Source organism: Acanthaster planci, linkage group LG05 (assembly GCF_054643075.1).
Source record: "Acanthaster planci isolate LZ-2023a linkage group LG05, COTS_SCS, whole genome shotgun sequence".
NCBI classification, from domain to species: domain Eukaryota; kingdom Metazoa; phylum Echinodermata; class Asteroidea; order Valvatida; family Acanthasteridae; genus Acanthaster; species Acanthaster planci.
In genome coordinates, this window is record NC_141781.1 from 8,236,404 (window position 1) to 8,250,118 (window position 13,715).

The window sequence follows — 13,715 nt, forward strand, 5'->3', positions numbered from 1 at the left end:
AAGACTTTGAAAGGAGGTTATAACTCGAATTAAGCAATTGATGAGAAGTCATCAGGAAAATGTAATAATAGGACGAAGCTTTTCTTTAATTTTCTGATTCACGTTCTACTTTCTCTTAAAAACGGGGCAACAAACTGAAAAGAGACCAGGTCAACATGATCATCAACAAGAAGAAGTTGCACTGTTACCAAGTCACACGTCGCCCTTCTAGTTCCGGCTGGTATGGGATTTACTGAGTATTTGTGAAAGTACACAGATCTAGAGTTGATTGTTTTTCATCTGGGGTGTTTTGTTGGTAAATTCGCGCGCATGATGTCAGGGCGTATACTGACAAGTATGGACTAGCAGTCTTTCCTGTTTGCGAGAATTCTTGGACTTTCCCTCCTATACAGAATTCACTGTGACGACAGGTTCTTAATCTTATGATGAAATACGTGTCTAACATCGTGCCCACACCATCGTTATTGTTGCATTGACCTACGAACTAATGTCAAATAATTATTATCAAATTTCCTCTTTTTTTCTCTAAAGAAACAGCCAAAATTACCCAAGGGTAATGTCGTGCGTGTGCTTATTTCTGTTGCTTAAAAAGAGGTTTAAGACTGTGGACATTATCGATTGAGGCAGAAACTAAACGATTTGGACAGACTTATACGTTGAATAATTCCGTCAAGAACACAGCGTGAGAAATGGCCAGGAAAGGGCTGGTGAAAGATGTTTCTCAAGTACACGTACATGTAGTCCAATAAATAATGGTATGATTCATTATCAATCAACCTCTAAAACAGCCAATCCACATTGCTCACAGGAACAACAACTTGGTGATATTCGGCAGTGTTCATCTGTGCCTCCATCGCCAATGCGAACGCCATGACCCATTCTCTCTGTTGAGAGAAAAATCTTAATGTCATTCGAGACACGAAATGAACTTTTCTGAGGGTACTCGCCGGTTGGAGTCAAGTGATCTTTGACTTACGATTTGTCCAAAGTTGAATCAAATTTGTAGACAAATAATAAAAAGTGCACGTTAAAATTAACATAAATGTAAACAACTTAAGTAAACATGACAAAAATGAGGAAATAAAAAAAAGGACGAAGTATGTATAAAAATGAACAACAAAATTTTAGCGCGGTAGATCGAAAAATTCAGAGCGAACATGAACCCGTAGAACGTCGAACACGGTGTACCAAACTGTAAAGAGCGTTTCTTTTTCAGTGTGCTTCACGTTGTAATAATTCAATATTCAACAAACAATTTTGTTTTAAGAAGGAAGAGAGTCAAGTGTGCATTCGTTTCAAAAATGTAAATTTCACTGTACATTTTAACGAATAATATACTTCTCTGAATTATGACGTCACGAGAGTGGTTTAAGTCGTTCCGCGTTCTCGCTCATTCGCATCAAGAATGTCTGCTTTTTTGTCGTTTCTTTTTTACGGAACTACACTGAATCAGCTAATGGGCTTACAAAAAACAATATTCATGGGTGTCAACAGGATTTTTGCGAGGGAGGGGGGACACTTTTTGGGGGGAAGGGCAAACAACCAATCAGTAACGGAACTGATAAACCATTTACTCTGCAAGGGAGTCAATTAACTTGCGGTTTTGCAAAGCAAATTTTGGTTCAATTTCTTCGGGGGAGGGCGATTTGGCGATTACCTCAAGATATCCGCATTGTAGACCAGTTACAGTGGGTGTCAATTAACCTCAGCGCACCCTCAGCTGACAGCTATCAGCCAATGAACAGACCTGTAAGGTGTCGCTTGAATTGTAACCAATTGTCCATCAGCTCTTACACGAGATTGTACGGAACGAGTGGACAACACCACGTCTGGACGTAAAGATGGTCTATAGGTAAAACAAAGAGTTATTTACTTATTTCGGTATAATCTCCAACACACACTACAATCCGTCACCGTTTTCACGAAGGGACGGGCATGTCAATAACGGCAATTATTTTTTTAATTTCAACTTTTTTCACTGTTTTGCTTTCAAACATTGAATGTAACATTTTTGACTTGCTGCCGTGAGCGAAACATCATTAGCCTAATGTCAACATTACATTAATGATGCCAGGGCAGACATCTCAATAACTACATTTTGCGTTTTCGCGATACAAAACATAATTATTGTCCAGAAAGGCGAAAATTGAGTCAACTGTGTTTTTTGTTTTCACGCAAGGACAGCGTCTTTGTTATTATTCTTAGTTTCGTTCGCGTACACATGGTGCCCTCTCACTAGGAAAAAAACAATGAGCAGAGGGACGTGAGAATTGGAAAACGTGACGCTCACTCACACATAGTGCCTCCTCTCTAGGGAAAAACACTGATCAGAGGGACGTGAGAGTTGGAAAACGTGACGCTCGCTCACACATGGTGCCTCCTCTCTAGGGAAAAAACACTGAGCAGAGGGACGTGAGAGTTGGAAAACGTGACGCTCGCTCACACATGGTGCCTCCTCTCTAGGGAAAAAACACTGAGCAGAGGGACGTGAGAGTTGGAAAACGTGACGCTAACTCACACATGGTGCCCTCTCTCTAGGGAAAAAACACTGAGCAGAGGGACGTGAGAGTTGGAAAACGTGACGCTCGCTCACACATAGTGCCTCCTCTCTAGGGAAAAAACACTGAGCAGAGGGACGTGAGAGTTGGAAAACGTGACGCTCGCTCACACATGGTGCCCCCTCTCTAGGGAAAAAACACTGAGCAGAGGGACGTGAGAGTTGGAAACGTGAATTTTCGTTTTCACGAAGAGATGGGCATCTTTACTAGTTAATTTTGGCTAATTACCTTTTGTGTTCTTTCTCATTACTGAGGTCATTGTGAAAGTTTTGCAAATCAAAAAAGGAGAAACTTTTCTTGCAATTATCTCGAACGCATTTTTCTTCCAAAGCCACATGCTAGTCCCCCGCTTCGTGAAAACGATGACGAATTTTCCTCACCAAGAAGCAATGTCGTATCGCCAACGACATTATTCACACTATAACACGCATTACTGAGGACCTTAATAAACAACCGAATAACATCATGTCGCTTGTGCTTGAAACACTTTCAAATATTACATTGATGTCAGCCTGTATGGAGTACCCTCATTACATTCAAAAAGTTAAAAACAGATGATTTCTTATTTAAAGTAACGTGTGCATGGGACATCTGTGTCGTGACTCATGCATATTCCTTCATAATAACCCCACCCATGTCAGTCCACCGAACACAGTAAACTCGGTATCCTTTTCTTTTTGTGATTCGCTTGTTCTAAGCATGCATATTCATAAGCTTGTTTAAGTTATGTTCATTCTTTTGCGTTGCTCATTCAATGCCAATGTCAGTGATGAATATTCATTAGTGAAGTCAAGCAGTAGGTGGTTCAATACAGTAGACCTAATTATGATTAGCAACGCGTCGGAAATATTAATAAATCGGCGTTTCCCGTATTTTTGCTTGTACGGGAAATGAAATAACTCCTAAATACTACTCAGACTTTTCTATATGTCACAACGCCTTGTCGATATTATTAGATGTCCCGATAGCAAAAAATAGCTCTCTGTACAGGATTTGAAGCCGCGAGTTGATTTATAAACTCTAAGTGGGTTCTCTGATGGGACTTAAAAACAGATGCATGATAAGTAAGATTATTTTGAAGCTTTGCATGGTGGAAGAGACATGAGAAATAGGTTTGTGGGTACACCATAGAATTCCTCTCTTTTGGACGAGATGTGGTTCTTAAAAGAACCAGTGAGTCTTAGCTCGACATTTCGGCCAGTGTGTTCTGGCTGTCCTCAGAGTCTTAACTTGACGTTTCGGCCATTGTCCTCAGGAGGGTGTGAGGACGGCCAGAGCACACTGGCCGAAACGTCGAGTTAAGACTCACCGGTTCTTTTAAGAACCACACCTCGCCCAAGAGAGATTAATTCCACGGTGTACCCGCAAGCCCATTTCTCACATGCACGATACAAAGTGCTCAGACATCCATGGTAGTTATCATTCTATTATTTGTCTTTATTGCACAACCCCAACAAATATATACACTGCTCAATTGGCCAAATGCAGTTGGAATACTTTCATACAAAATATTTACACTGTTGAATGAAATTTTGAATTAAAAACCACTCTGATGAGGAAAGAAAACAAGTCCAGGGTAATCTCCTCCTGAAAGTTCTCCGCAGTAGGAAGTTCTGAAGTTTAGTGTTGTTTTCATAATCTTGTCACCAGTAAAGACCTTTTACACTCGTAATCAGTAGACACAGTTTGGCTGGTGGGACATCGGTCTTCACTTACAGAAATTCAGTATAAATAATACCACATTTTATATACATAGCTTTCAACCCCATTATTATCAGCATCTGAAGCTAAACGTAATTCCCTTTGCATGAATTATGCAGGCTACCTGCCACTGGGGACAGCGAAGTCTCACTTAGGGTAAGAAACTCCTACATATCTGCCAGTCTTCTAAAATGATTATCCAACCTGAAACTGTTCGCTAGCTACATGAATTGGTTTTGTGTGAAATAAATCCGTTATGCTGGGCGTTGTGAAACACTTGTTATAGGTCTGGTACAGTCCCAATGAAAATAACCATTGATATCGATTTATAAAGTATAGTCATTCGAAGGGTGACAAAATGAAATTTTTTACATCTTTGGGAAAGGGGGTAATATATCTGCAGGAAATTTGAACATCAAAGCTTGGGCACTGTGCTGCTTACTTAAAAACTACACAAAAAAGACTGAGTTTTTTTGCCTGGATTTTGAGAAAATTTTTTATCATTCAAAGTGCATTTCATTTTAAATTAAAACTGGGTCTCACCCATAAATAAAACAACCAAGACGGGAGCAACTTTAAATCGTGAACTGTCTTAGAGCAAAAATGGCATTGACTAACACTAGCACTCTGAGGAAACACCAACTGGCTACATCTTCAGGCGACCCGAGCGGAATGCTCTTAAAGTTGTCAGTGAGTCAGTGTCTACATTTGTTTTGTATAATACGACTTTGTCCCAGGTGATCTTCTTTTGTGATTGTTAAATGCTGAGCTACAATGATTCACTGCATCGTTAGCGGAAAAGGGGTGATTTTCCTGCCTAGTAGGAATACATTCATCAGGTCTCTAGTGTTTTGTGGAATTGCTGGGGAAACAGAGACAGCCAATGAGTCACTGTTATTGTCTCTTACAAGAAAGTCTACGGGTCTCGGTGTGAAGTTACATGGGCACCATAAGCTTCCGACAAAACTTTTGTCATCATATGCTGAAGTCATTTTGCCCAGGTCTAGCCTGCTTGCTTGAGAGACAAAGGCCAGCTCAATATTGAACGAACTTTTTCCCCAAAGAATGAATGAAGCGATTGTGCGACACGGTTGAACGTCGCATCGAAACATGCGGCATGAATAACCGAAAATACATTCACGACTGATCAAAGCAAAAATTACGATTCTGCCCAATCCCGAAACTGTCAACATTGCAAGTCAACACAAAGAGCTGGTTCCTAGAGAATGCAGCCAAGTAGAGCATTTTTCAGGAGCTGCGCTACTGTCTCAATGTCCATTATTTTTGTCGTTTCCGTCGCTTACTTTATAACCTTTTTCTTTTTCCTCCGGGATGCTGAAGGACGCCGGACACTCCTTAATGGTGGGCTTGGTCATGCCGCACGGCTTGTCAACTTTGCCCGTCCGAGGTAGCGTGGACGCAACCCCCGGGGTTGGGGTGACGGAAGCCACTGGTTTGTCCAAGGATCCGCCGAAGGCGGTCCGGGCGGGTAGCCGGGTGCTGTCCAACAGCTGAGAGAGGTATCCTGGGGCGTGCTCTCGATCTTCAGTACTTGGCGTGGTTGGGATCGCCATCGGGTCGGAGGACACGGTGGTAGGAGGCTCGTATGCCAGCTGGGTGGGCAGGGGCAAGGGCTCCATGTCGAGGGCGGTTGTCGTCGACTCCTGATACTCGACTCGTGGTCTCCTCTGCGTCTGCGGTCGCTTCCCTTTGGCGTTCAGGGCCCAGCATCCCATCACAACGGCCACGACGAGTAACAGAACGACGAGAGCCCCGAAGACGGTGAGAATGATCAGGAAGAGATCGCTCTTAAGGATGCTGGGGACTTCCTCTTTGACTTCTGGGCCGTCTGGAAGGGCGGGGACGCTAGGGATGAAATCAATACGTATCCCTTCGGTTGAGACAGTCGGTGGGACGTATATGGGCGTGACGACCATCTGAACCGATGCGCTCTCTGCGATGCCCGTAGAAGTGCTAGCTTCACAGGAGACCTCAATTTGGTTGTGGGCTTGCTTCACGTCGTGGATGGTCAAAAGTTGCCTCTGATTAGCAAAGGAAATCCCGGCCTGGCCCTCGGAGATATGCTTGCCAGCGACGCGCCACGAATACGAGGCCACATGAGGGATAGCACTACCCTCGCAGTGGAAGGTTGCGTTGTCTCCGGGTATGATCATTCGAGTCAAGGGTCTGACCTGGACGACAGGAAGAATCCTCATGGGCATGACAGAGCATCTCCTTGGCTCCCGCAGAGCCGGGCTGGTCGCTACGCAAGTGAAGCGTACCCCATTGTCTTCCGGGAGCAGTATCCTGGGGTAGACGATGTTCGACGGCTGCGGTTCCAAGATGGTGCGGTTGGTCCGCAGCCACTGTAGCAAAGCTGGTGGGTCGCCGCCCGAAGACTGGCAGGTGAACTCGGCACCGTCTCCAGGCCACAGCGTGCTCGCGGCCTTGGACGACTTGGACTCTGCCCGCACATTACATAGTGGGTACCTGGCAGGTGGTGGCACGTACACTGTCATGGTGGCTGGTGGTGAGGACTTGCCTCCCGCCAAGCCGATGTACGAACACCGGTAATGGCCGCCGTCCTCTTTCTTGACATTTGCTATCGTGAGATCGTACTCGCCAACACTCTGGTTTCCGCTCAGGGAGTACCGTGACCGAGTATCGTTGTCCAGACTATCCGCCAAATCGCCGCCAAAACTCAAATGTGTGTTTCCTTTGGACCAGTACTGCAAGGTGTCGAGGGTGCTGTGTGCCGTACATCGGAAGGTGACTGTGTCCCCGGCGATGGCAGATATGTTTGCCGGCAAGACGGTGAACATGGCTTCTGTTTTTGGGGTCAAAACTATCGCCACTACGGCAAAAATCAGCTGCAGTTCAGGCAGCGACATTGTCACTGTCATTGTGTGAAACCTGGTCGTGTTCACAATAAGGCTAGTCAACAAACTTGCGCAGATAAAAAATCCCAATTTTTTAGACGTTTGCTCGTGGGACTCTACAGTGAAAATGGCGGGCTTGGCGCCTGACAGACGTATTATAGACACACTGCGCGCATTCACCTTCGGAACATTTGAGTCACAACGCCGTGAGGTATAGAACGTAAAGTTCCTGCTGAGTTCACCAGCCAATGGCCGACTGCTTCGTCACGCGGTTCAGGAACTGGCGATGATTAACGAATGGGCACAGGTTGACAGGCCGGCCCCGTTGCCCTCTTGTCAGGACTGTTGGACTGCACAGCAGAAAAGGGCGAGCGAAGGAGAAAAACAGCCCAGGCAAGGCTAATCGAATTAGTCTGTTTCCTACAGTAGTCAGAAGGCCGATGTCATGGGACACCGGCTCGTGTTAAAAATAGCCCCAACGCCGGGAATAAGAAGTAAAGTTGTTGTGGATACAACTTCAAAACTTTGGGAAAGAAGGAAAACTGGTTACGTCAAGATTCAAGTCCCCCCTCCGAACCCGCCCTTTCCTTCCATCATCCTTGGTTCGCTACACGCTCAGGGGGAAATCGGCAGGGACTTTTTTTAAAGAAAAACATGCCATAAGTCATTGTTCAAGGCCACTCCAGACTTCGAGAATGATATAGTGATATCTTCAGGTTAGTCTGGCGAGAATATCAGTTGCGTTGAAAAAGAAAAGAAAAGATTAATTAAATGCTGAGCAAAACAAAACAACCGCCAAATGCCTTTACTAAGTGATGACCGTTAGATAAACCTTTGTCACGTTCATATAGCACTTAAACCATCATATCAGAAAGCTCGCAGTTTTAAATGATTATACCAGAAAAAAATATTCAGGGCCTTAATTTTAATATATCCAATTTCATTCATTTTTAATGAATAATTTAGTACACTTTCTGCAACTTTGAAGAAAAGCAGGGAAATAGTTACTTTCAAATGAAAACTGAAGACCTTTAGATAGCTTTAATTGAAATTCTAGGTGTATTTTAAAAGATGAATTTCCTCACACTTCTTTTTTTTGTTCATGAAACAAACAAGCTAAGGTGGCCGAGTAAAATTAAGATTTTTTTTTCACGGAAATGTTAGACCTCTATACCCAAAGTTTGAACCTGTGTGGGTGTGTGTGTGGGGGTACCGTATTTACAAACTTAAAATTTATTTTCCTTGACACGTTAATCTACCCTGATTACTCATTCTGTAAGTCACTTAAGTCGGTTGTCCACCCTTCATAAAGATAAAGCAACAAGTGGTATCACACTATCTTAACTCCATGCTGCGTTATGCATTCAATCAGGGGGTTCCTTTAATGAGAAATGGCTATACGTAGGCAACAGGTCAGTGGCGGATACTGACAAGATGACCCTCCTTTGTCGGCTTCAAACTTTGTGGTGAGGTGATACAGATCTCATCACACAGGTCTTCCTCAGCCGTTTTTCCTGGGACTCTCTCACAGTTGGTATATAGGGCCGGGGATTCCTCCCCCAGGGTTTCGATTATCCCAAACTTTTTAAAGCTTGGCAAATTGTGGACGCATCTGTAAAGTTCCACGTAACCAACACAGGGTCTGTCGGTACGATCATTTACAAACACCTGCACGCAGCTCATCAGAGCGTGTTCATTGGAAGCAGAGGGGAAAGTTTGCTTGACCTCCAACTTTAGAAAGCGGGCATTTGGGCTGGACTGTTCACGATGTGTTCTGCGGACAGTCTATAGCATAAAAAGGGCAACACTATACTGGAGAAACTGCATGACGCGTTGGTTTCTGCCTGGGTCTTTTCGAGTCAACAGATCTACGGTTGAATAAGATATGCCCGTAATAATCACTCCTTTTAAACCCTGAGTTCACATTTACACAATGGGCGTAAATCCCCGGGGAGAAGGGATAGGCCTATAATCCTCCCCACATTTTTACCAGGGGGATATGAGCTATTAGAACCATCTCCAAGAATTTTTCAGACTTCCAAACAACCAAAATGTATTCAGTAGCACTCAAAAAGGGAGAACATTTCAAAAATAAACACGGGCGTTTCACCATAGTGCGCCTCCAAGAGTTTGCAACGCGTTGGCCAATCACAATGCGCGAAATCTGTTGACCCAGTACGCGTTTGGAAAGGGTCGACAAATTTTGCGCGTTGTCATTGGCCAACGCGTTGCAAACTCTTGGAGGCGCACTATTGTGAATCGCCCGTATTGAAATACGCCATTTCTTTGAAGGTTCTGCTGGAGTGTCATGTATTACAGATGTACATCTGTATTACGAACATCACTCCAGCCTTGTCATAAACTTTGGTGTCAGCACCCCCCCCCACACACACACTTTTCGAATGTCCATGGCGGGGTAAGTCATCCCCACAATCCCCCATCCCACCAGTTCCCGCCAGAAATTTATGCCACTGATATGCAGAGAGGTATATACTTGTACCAACCCTGCCCACGCCACTAAAACGCCTTCATCGATTGCAAAGGGCACTTCACTTTCACCCAATATTTTTTTGCTGTGAACATATGAGTTTTCTGTATTTAAAAATAATCGAAATATGAGAGTTGTCAAAAGGCTCGCTAAATTTTGGAAAATGTCCTCTGCAAGTGTTAATTAAATAATTATCCATAACAGAATGTCTATTTTTTCCTCTATTAACTTTCCTTCTAAGAAAACCTTATTGTTTCGTTTTTATTTCATGTTGTACCTTTTTATTTGAGAAAATAGATACAAGAGTAATCACTATCATATACCCCTCCCCGTGAGAAGTCTCCAGGCCCTCTAGCGTTTGTTTTCACTCTGACCTTCCAGTAGGTGACCTTGAAGCATGGGCGGATCAGTTTTTGAATCAGGGAGCCTGAGGAAATGTCAACTCTCGCAACGAAAGAACGGAGGAAACAGCCGAATGGAATGGAAAATTATAGCGAAGGACAAAATGAAATGTGTACACACACCGGACGCTCGCAGAAAAAAATGAATCTTTGAAGTCAACCAAAGAAAGCGTGGTGATCGTCCCTTTGGTCGAAGTTTCCTTCACCGAAAGTGAACTGAGGATTGAAATCACTCAGGGTTTACCTTTGAACGTTTAATGCCAGCGTCGTAGCATTCCAAAATATGCATGTCCAGAAGATTTGGGGGTCAGAATGAACTTACCCTGGATGATGTCTACACGGAACCCAATCCTCCCCTACCAATCAGACAATCTATAAACCTGAAAGTGGTCAATTTCCTCAAAGGGTGGGAGAAAAGGTCAGCCAAGTCCGCGAAAGGTGTTTCGCCATGCTCCCTCAATTAACGCTTCAACAGTTTCAGCAGTAGAGGTCAAGCAACCACGCATTTGCTCAGCATGTATTTGAATGGATCATTTTTTATACTGAATGGATGATGAAACCCAGTGTGTGGGGTTTATGGGCGTCGCCAGCATTTTCTTCGGGGGGGGGGGTCAAAGAACCCATAAGCAACGAGCTGATAAATCATAAACAATGTGTAAGAGGGTCAACTCCGAGGGTTTTTGTCTTCAAAAAAATTGGTGATTTTCATCCCCTTACATCTCTCTCCCTTCATTTTTTTCTGTACTTTTCTTTGTTTACTTTTTGGGGCAAGCACCCGCCTTGTCCCCTGTCGCGATGACCTTAGTGGGATTCGAACGTTGGACCCCATGATCCGCTGTTCTCAGGGTGCGTAACTGTGCCTGTAGAAAAAAGATGAGTCTTTTTACTATATTTTACATTCTTAATGTTTCTGGTTGGGAGCTGGCTCCAAAAGCGGTGCGGCGACGTGGATTTGTTTTTTACCCTCACTTTTTTTCTGGAAATGATACACGTACCGGTATAACGCGCGATGGCCATCGCGACTACATGCGCATGCACACGTAATGTCTGCCACTTCTAACACTAAAATAGACTGGCCCGAACTTTTTACTATTATAAAGCATTTTCAGATTGTACATGTACACAGGACATTTGACCACCTCGTTTGTATGGTTTCCAGATGTAAATGTATAATTCAATGACGTCATCTGAAAAAGAGTGCCCGACTAAGTGTATGGGGAACAAGAGGGACTCCTACACAGGACATTAGTCAATCATACCCCGTTAAAAAAACGTATACAGTTACGCAGTAGCAGGATTCCAGTTGATCAAGCAAGTTTGGCAGCTTTTGGTCATCGTTTATACCAAATACAAATCTTTTTTAATTTGCCGACGCGCTGGTCTCTGGCAACGCGCGTGCTGACCAGAAACCTGAAACGTTTGGGGGCCTTACCTGGTTATTGGGTTTTATGTCATAACTGTACCAGATTTTATGGTGAATTTACCTTTATTTGAATTTTGATTTTAAACAATCAGTTTCTCAGACACTAAGTAACTCAGTAATAACAATAATATATGCTGAAGCTTGACTGTTTATCCCCAATCAATGAATATCGCAATTTATAAGTGAATTTTTCCAGTACACTTCAAACAGATTTTTTTCCATGATATGCTGTTGGTTTGTGAAAACATTCCCATTGAAACACAATACGTGTAGTAGGATTAAACGTAAGATTATGTTTAAAGGACTGTCATTAAACAGGAAAGCAGAAATCTCTTTCGCTGGATTTAAATTTCATTTTAAAATTTTTTTAAAAATTTTAAAAAATTTTCATTTTAAAAAATTTCATTTTAAACTTACAAATGTAGAAAGTACTGTTTTCTAAAATGATAAGCAAACAAGGCACAGATAGGTTTCACTGTTTTCTAGAAAATTAAGCCTCACCCCCGATGCAATATGCAGAAAAAAGCCACAGTTTGTTTGACTTTGGTGGTTAACAAAAGCAAGAAATCAGAAAGTCAATGGTAATTTGAAATATGGTCCAAGTAGTTTTGATAAAAAATGAGGATTCGAAACTCTTATATGCCCTTTTAAAATCTAAACATTCAAAGAGTCTGCAAAATTTTCTAGAAACTGTGAAATCCAAAATTCAGTGTTCAAACTGTAGTCTGTTTAAGTTAATTTCGAAAGGTATAGTTTCCTGGCTTGAGTACTACTTAAGGCTCAAAATTAGCACCTAAGAATTATAAAGAATTTCTGTGTTGTACTTATCAGTTTAGAGTTTAACTTGGCTAGAGGATTATAAAACACCACATATCTTGTAAGACATGCTTTAAGACATTGTTTTTGATTAAACCAGTTTTACTTGATTTAATTGGACTTTCTGACGGGGGGAGGCTTACGTTTTGCAAGAACAAAGAATTTAAAACTCCCGATTCCACTGCTTTGAAAGCTCCTAACTATATGTATCTTGATTGTGACACTGCGTACAGCCATGGAGGATGGTACAACAGAACAGAACAAAACTGAAAACAAATACACTCAGGTCAACTCAACACGTGCATTAGACTTCTCTGGCAGTGAAGACCTGTCATACATCAGCCATACATCTGTCAGCCATGCATCGAAATAACCGTACATATAACAGGCCTCACTCACGCAGTGTCAACAGCGAACAAATCCGAATTTTAACAATGCTGTTAAAATTTCGCATTCTTAACTAAGATCACGTTTATATACAGTATTAGTTACCTTCGAATATTCGTTGAAGGTGGTCAACACTTTACTTCGGCACAACTTTCTTCATATTTTCCGCCCCGAAGCCCGTTGGTTGACGTAAACACGTCCGCCATGCATCGAAAGACATGGTGATATCTGTAAAAACACAACGTATAACAATTAACCTTTACGTAAGTTTGACCGTAGTTACACAACTCGTGTAAAATCACAAAATTACATTTAAACAAATCAGTTAGAAACTACAGAAAAGCCTTGTATTTCATTTTGACCACATTTTACTCCAGTTGTGTAATATTTCCCCAATTCTTTTTAGCAATTATTTTTTATCATTCATTCTGTGAGTGAAGTTGAATAAAATATGCAACTCTTTTTCATGTTTGTTTTTGTACAAACTCTTCTTTAATTTGATTTATCCACCCCGTTTTCACAGCATCAGAATTGTTTTTTTTTTCTCGTTTGCCTAAAATAAACCGTCGGGCCACTCCTGAAGTCTCATTTTCTCATAACAAAACATTCTAACCTTATCTACACCGCTGAGACTTGTTTTGCAGCAGTCAGACCTGAAGTCCAAGACAAGAGAATAACTAACTTTTCCGTTTTGTGTAAACAAGAAATTGACTCAATTATAAGTGAAAGTACAATCACGCGCAACATCCAGAACATGTACTCCCACGCAGACAACGACGCGCATGCGCATGAAATGTCCCCACGACTGCGCTCAACAAATTAAACATACATGCCGATGGTATTAACATTTCAACATTGTCTGCACATATATCACAGGCTGCGTAGACTTCATTGTAGCAAAATCAACTGTGTAGCGATTTCAAAGGGGAGAATATCAAAAGACAATTGTTTCATCAGCCCGGACCTCAGCTCTAGTTCTTTAGCTGGTCTTTATAGAGTGGGAAAAAACCTCACTAAACAGTCAACCTACCAACCTCTGTCGATATAAGTTTGCATAAAAGA

The 13,715-nt window shown here is 42.4% G+C and overlaps 1 protein-coding gene and 1 long non-coding RNA gene across 2 annotated transcripts; both read right to left on the minus strand.

The window, feature by feature from the left end:
• Nucleotides 1-60: 60 nt before the first annotated feature.
• LOC147799050 (uncharacterized) lies at nt 61-12,877 on the minus strand. The gene is made up of 3 exons (XR_015425384.1): nt 12,759-12,877; nt 1,658-1,846; nt 61-884 (listed from the first exon to the last, which is right to left on the minus strand). It is a non-coding gene; the product is annotated as an uncharacterized LOC147799050 (long non-coding RNA).
• On the minus strand, nt 3,975-7,475 carry LOC110986953 (uncharacterized). Its single transcript, XM_022249308.2, has one exon. The coding sequence runs from the start codon at nt 7,160-7,162 to the stop codon at nt 5,528-5,530; it is 1,635 nt and encodes a 544-aa protein (XP_022105000.1). The 5' UTR covers nt 7,163-7,475; the 3' UTR covers nt 3,975-5,527.
• Nucleotides 12,878-13,715: the final 838 nt, after the last annotated feature.

Bases quoted from the DNA above. Each gene is read 5' to 3' on its own strand.
- LOC110986953 (XM_022249308.2), bottom strand. From the start codon at position 7,162: ATGACAGTGACAATGTCGCTGCCTGAACTGCAGCTGATTTTTGCCGTA.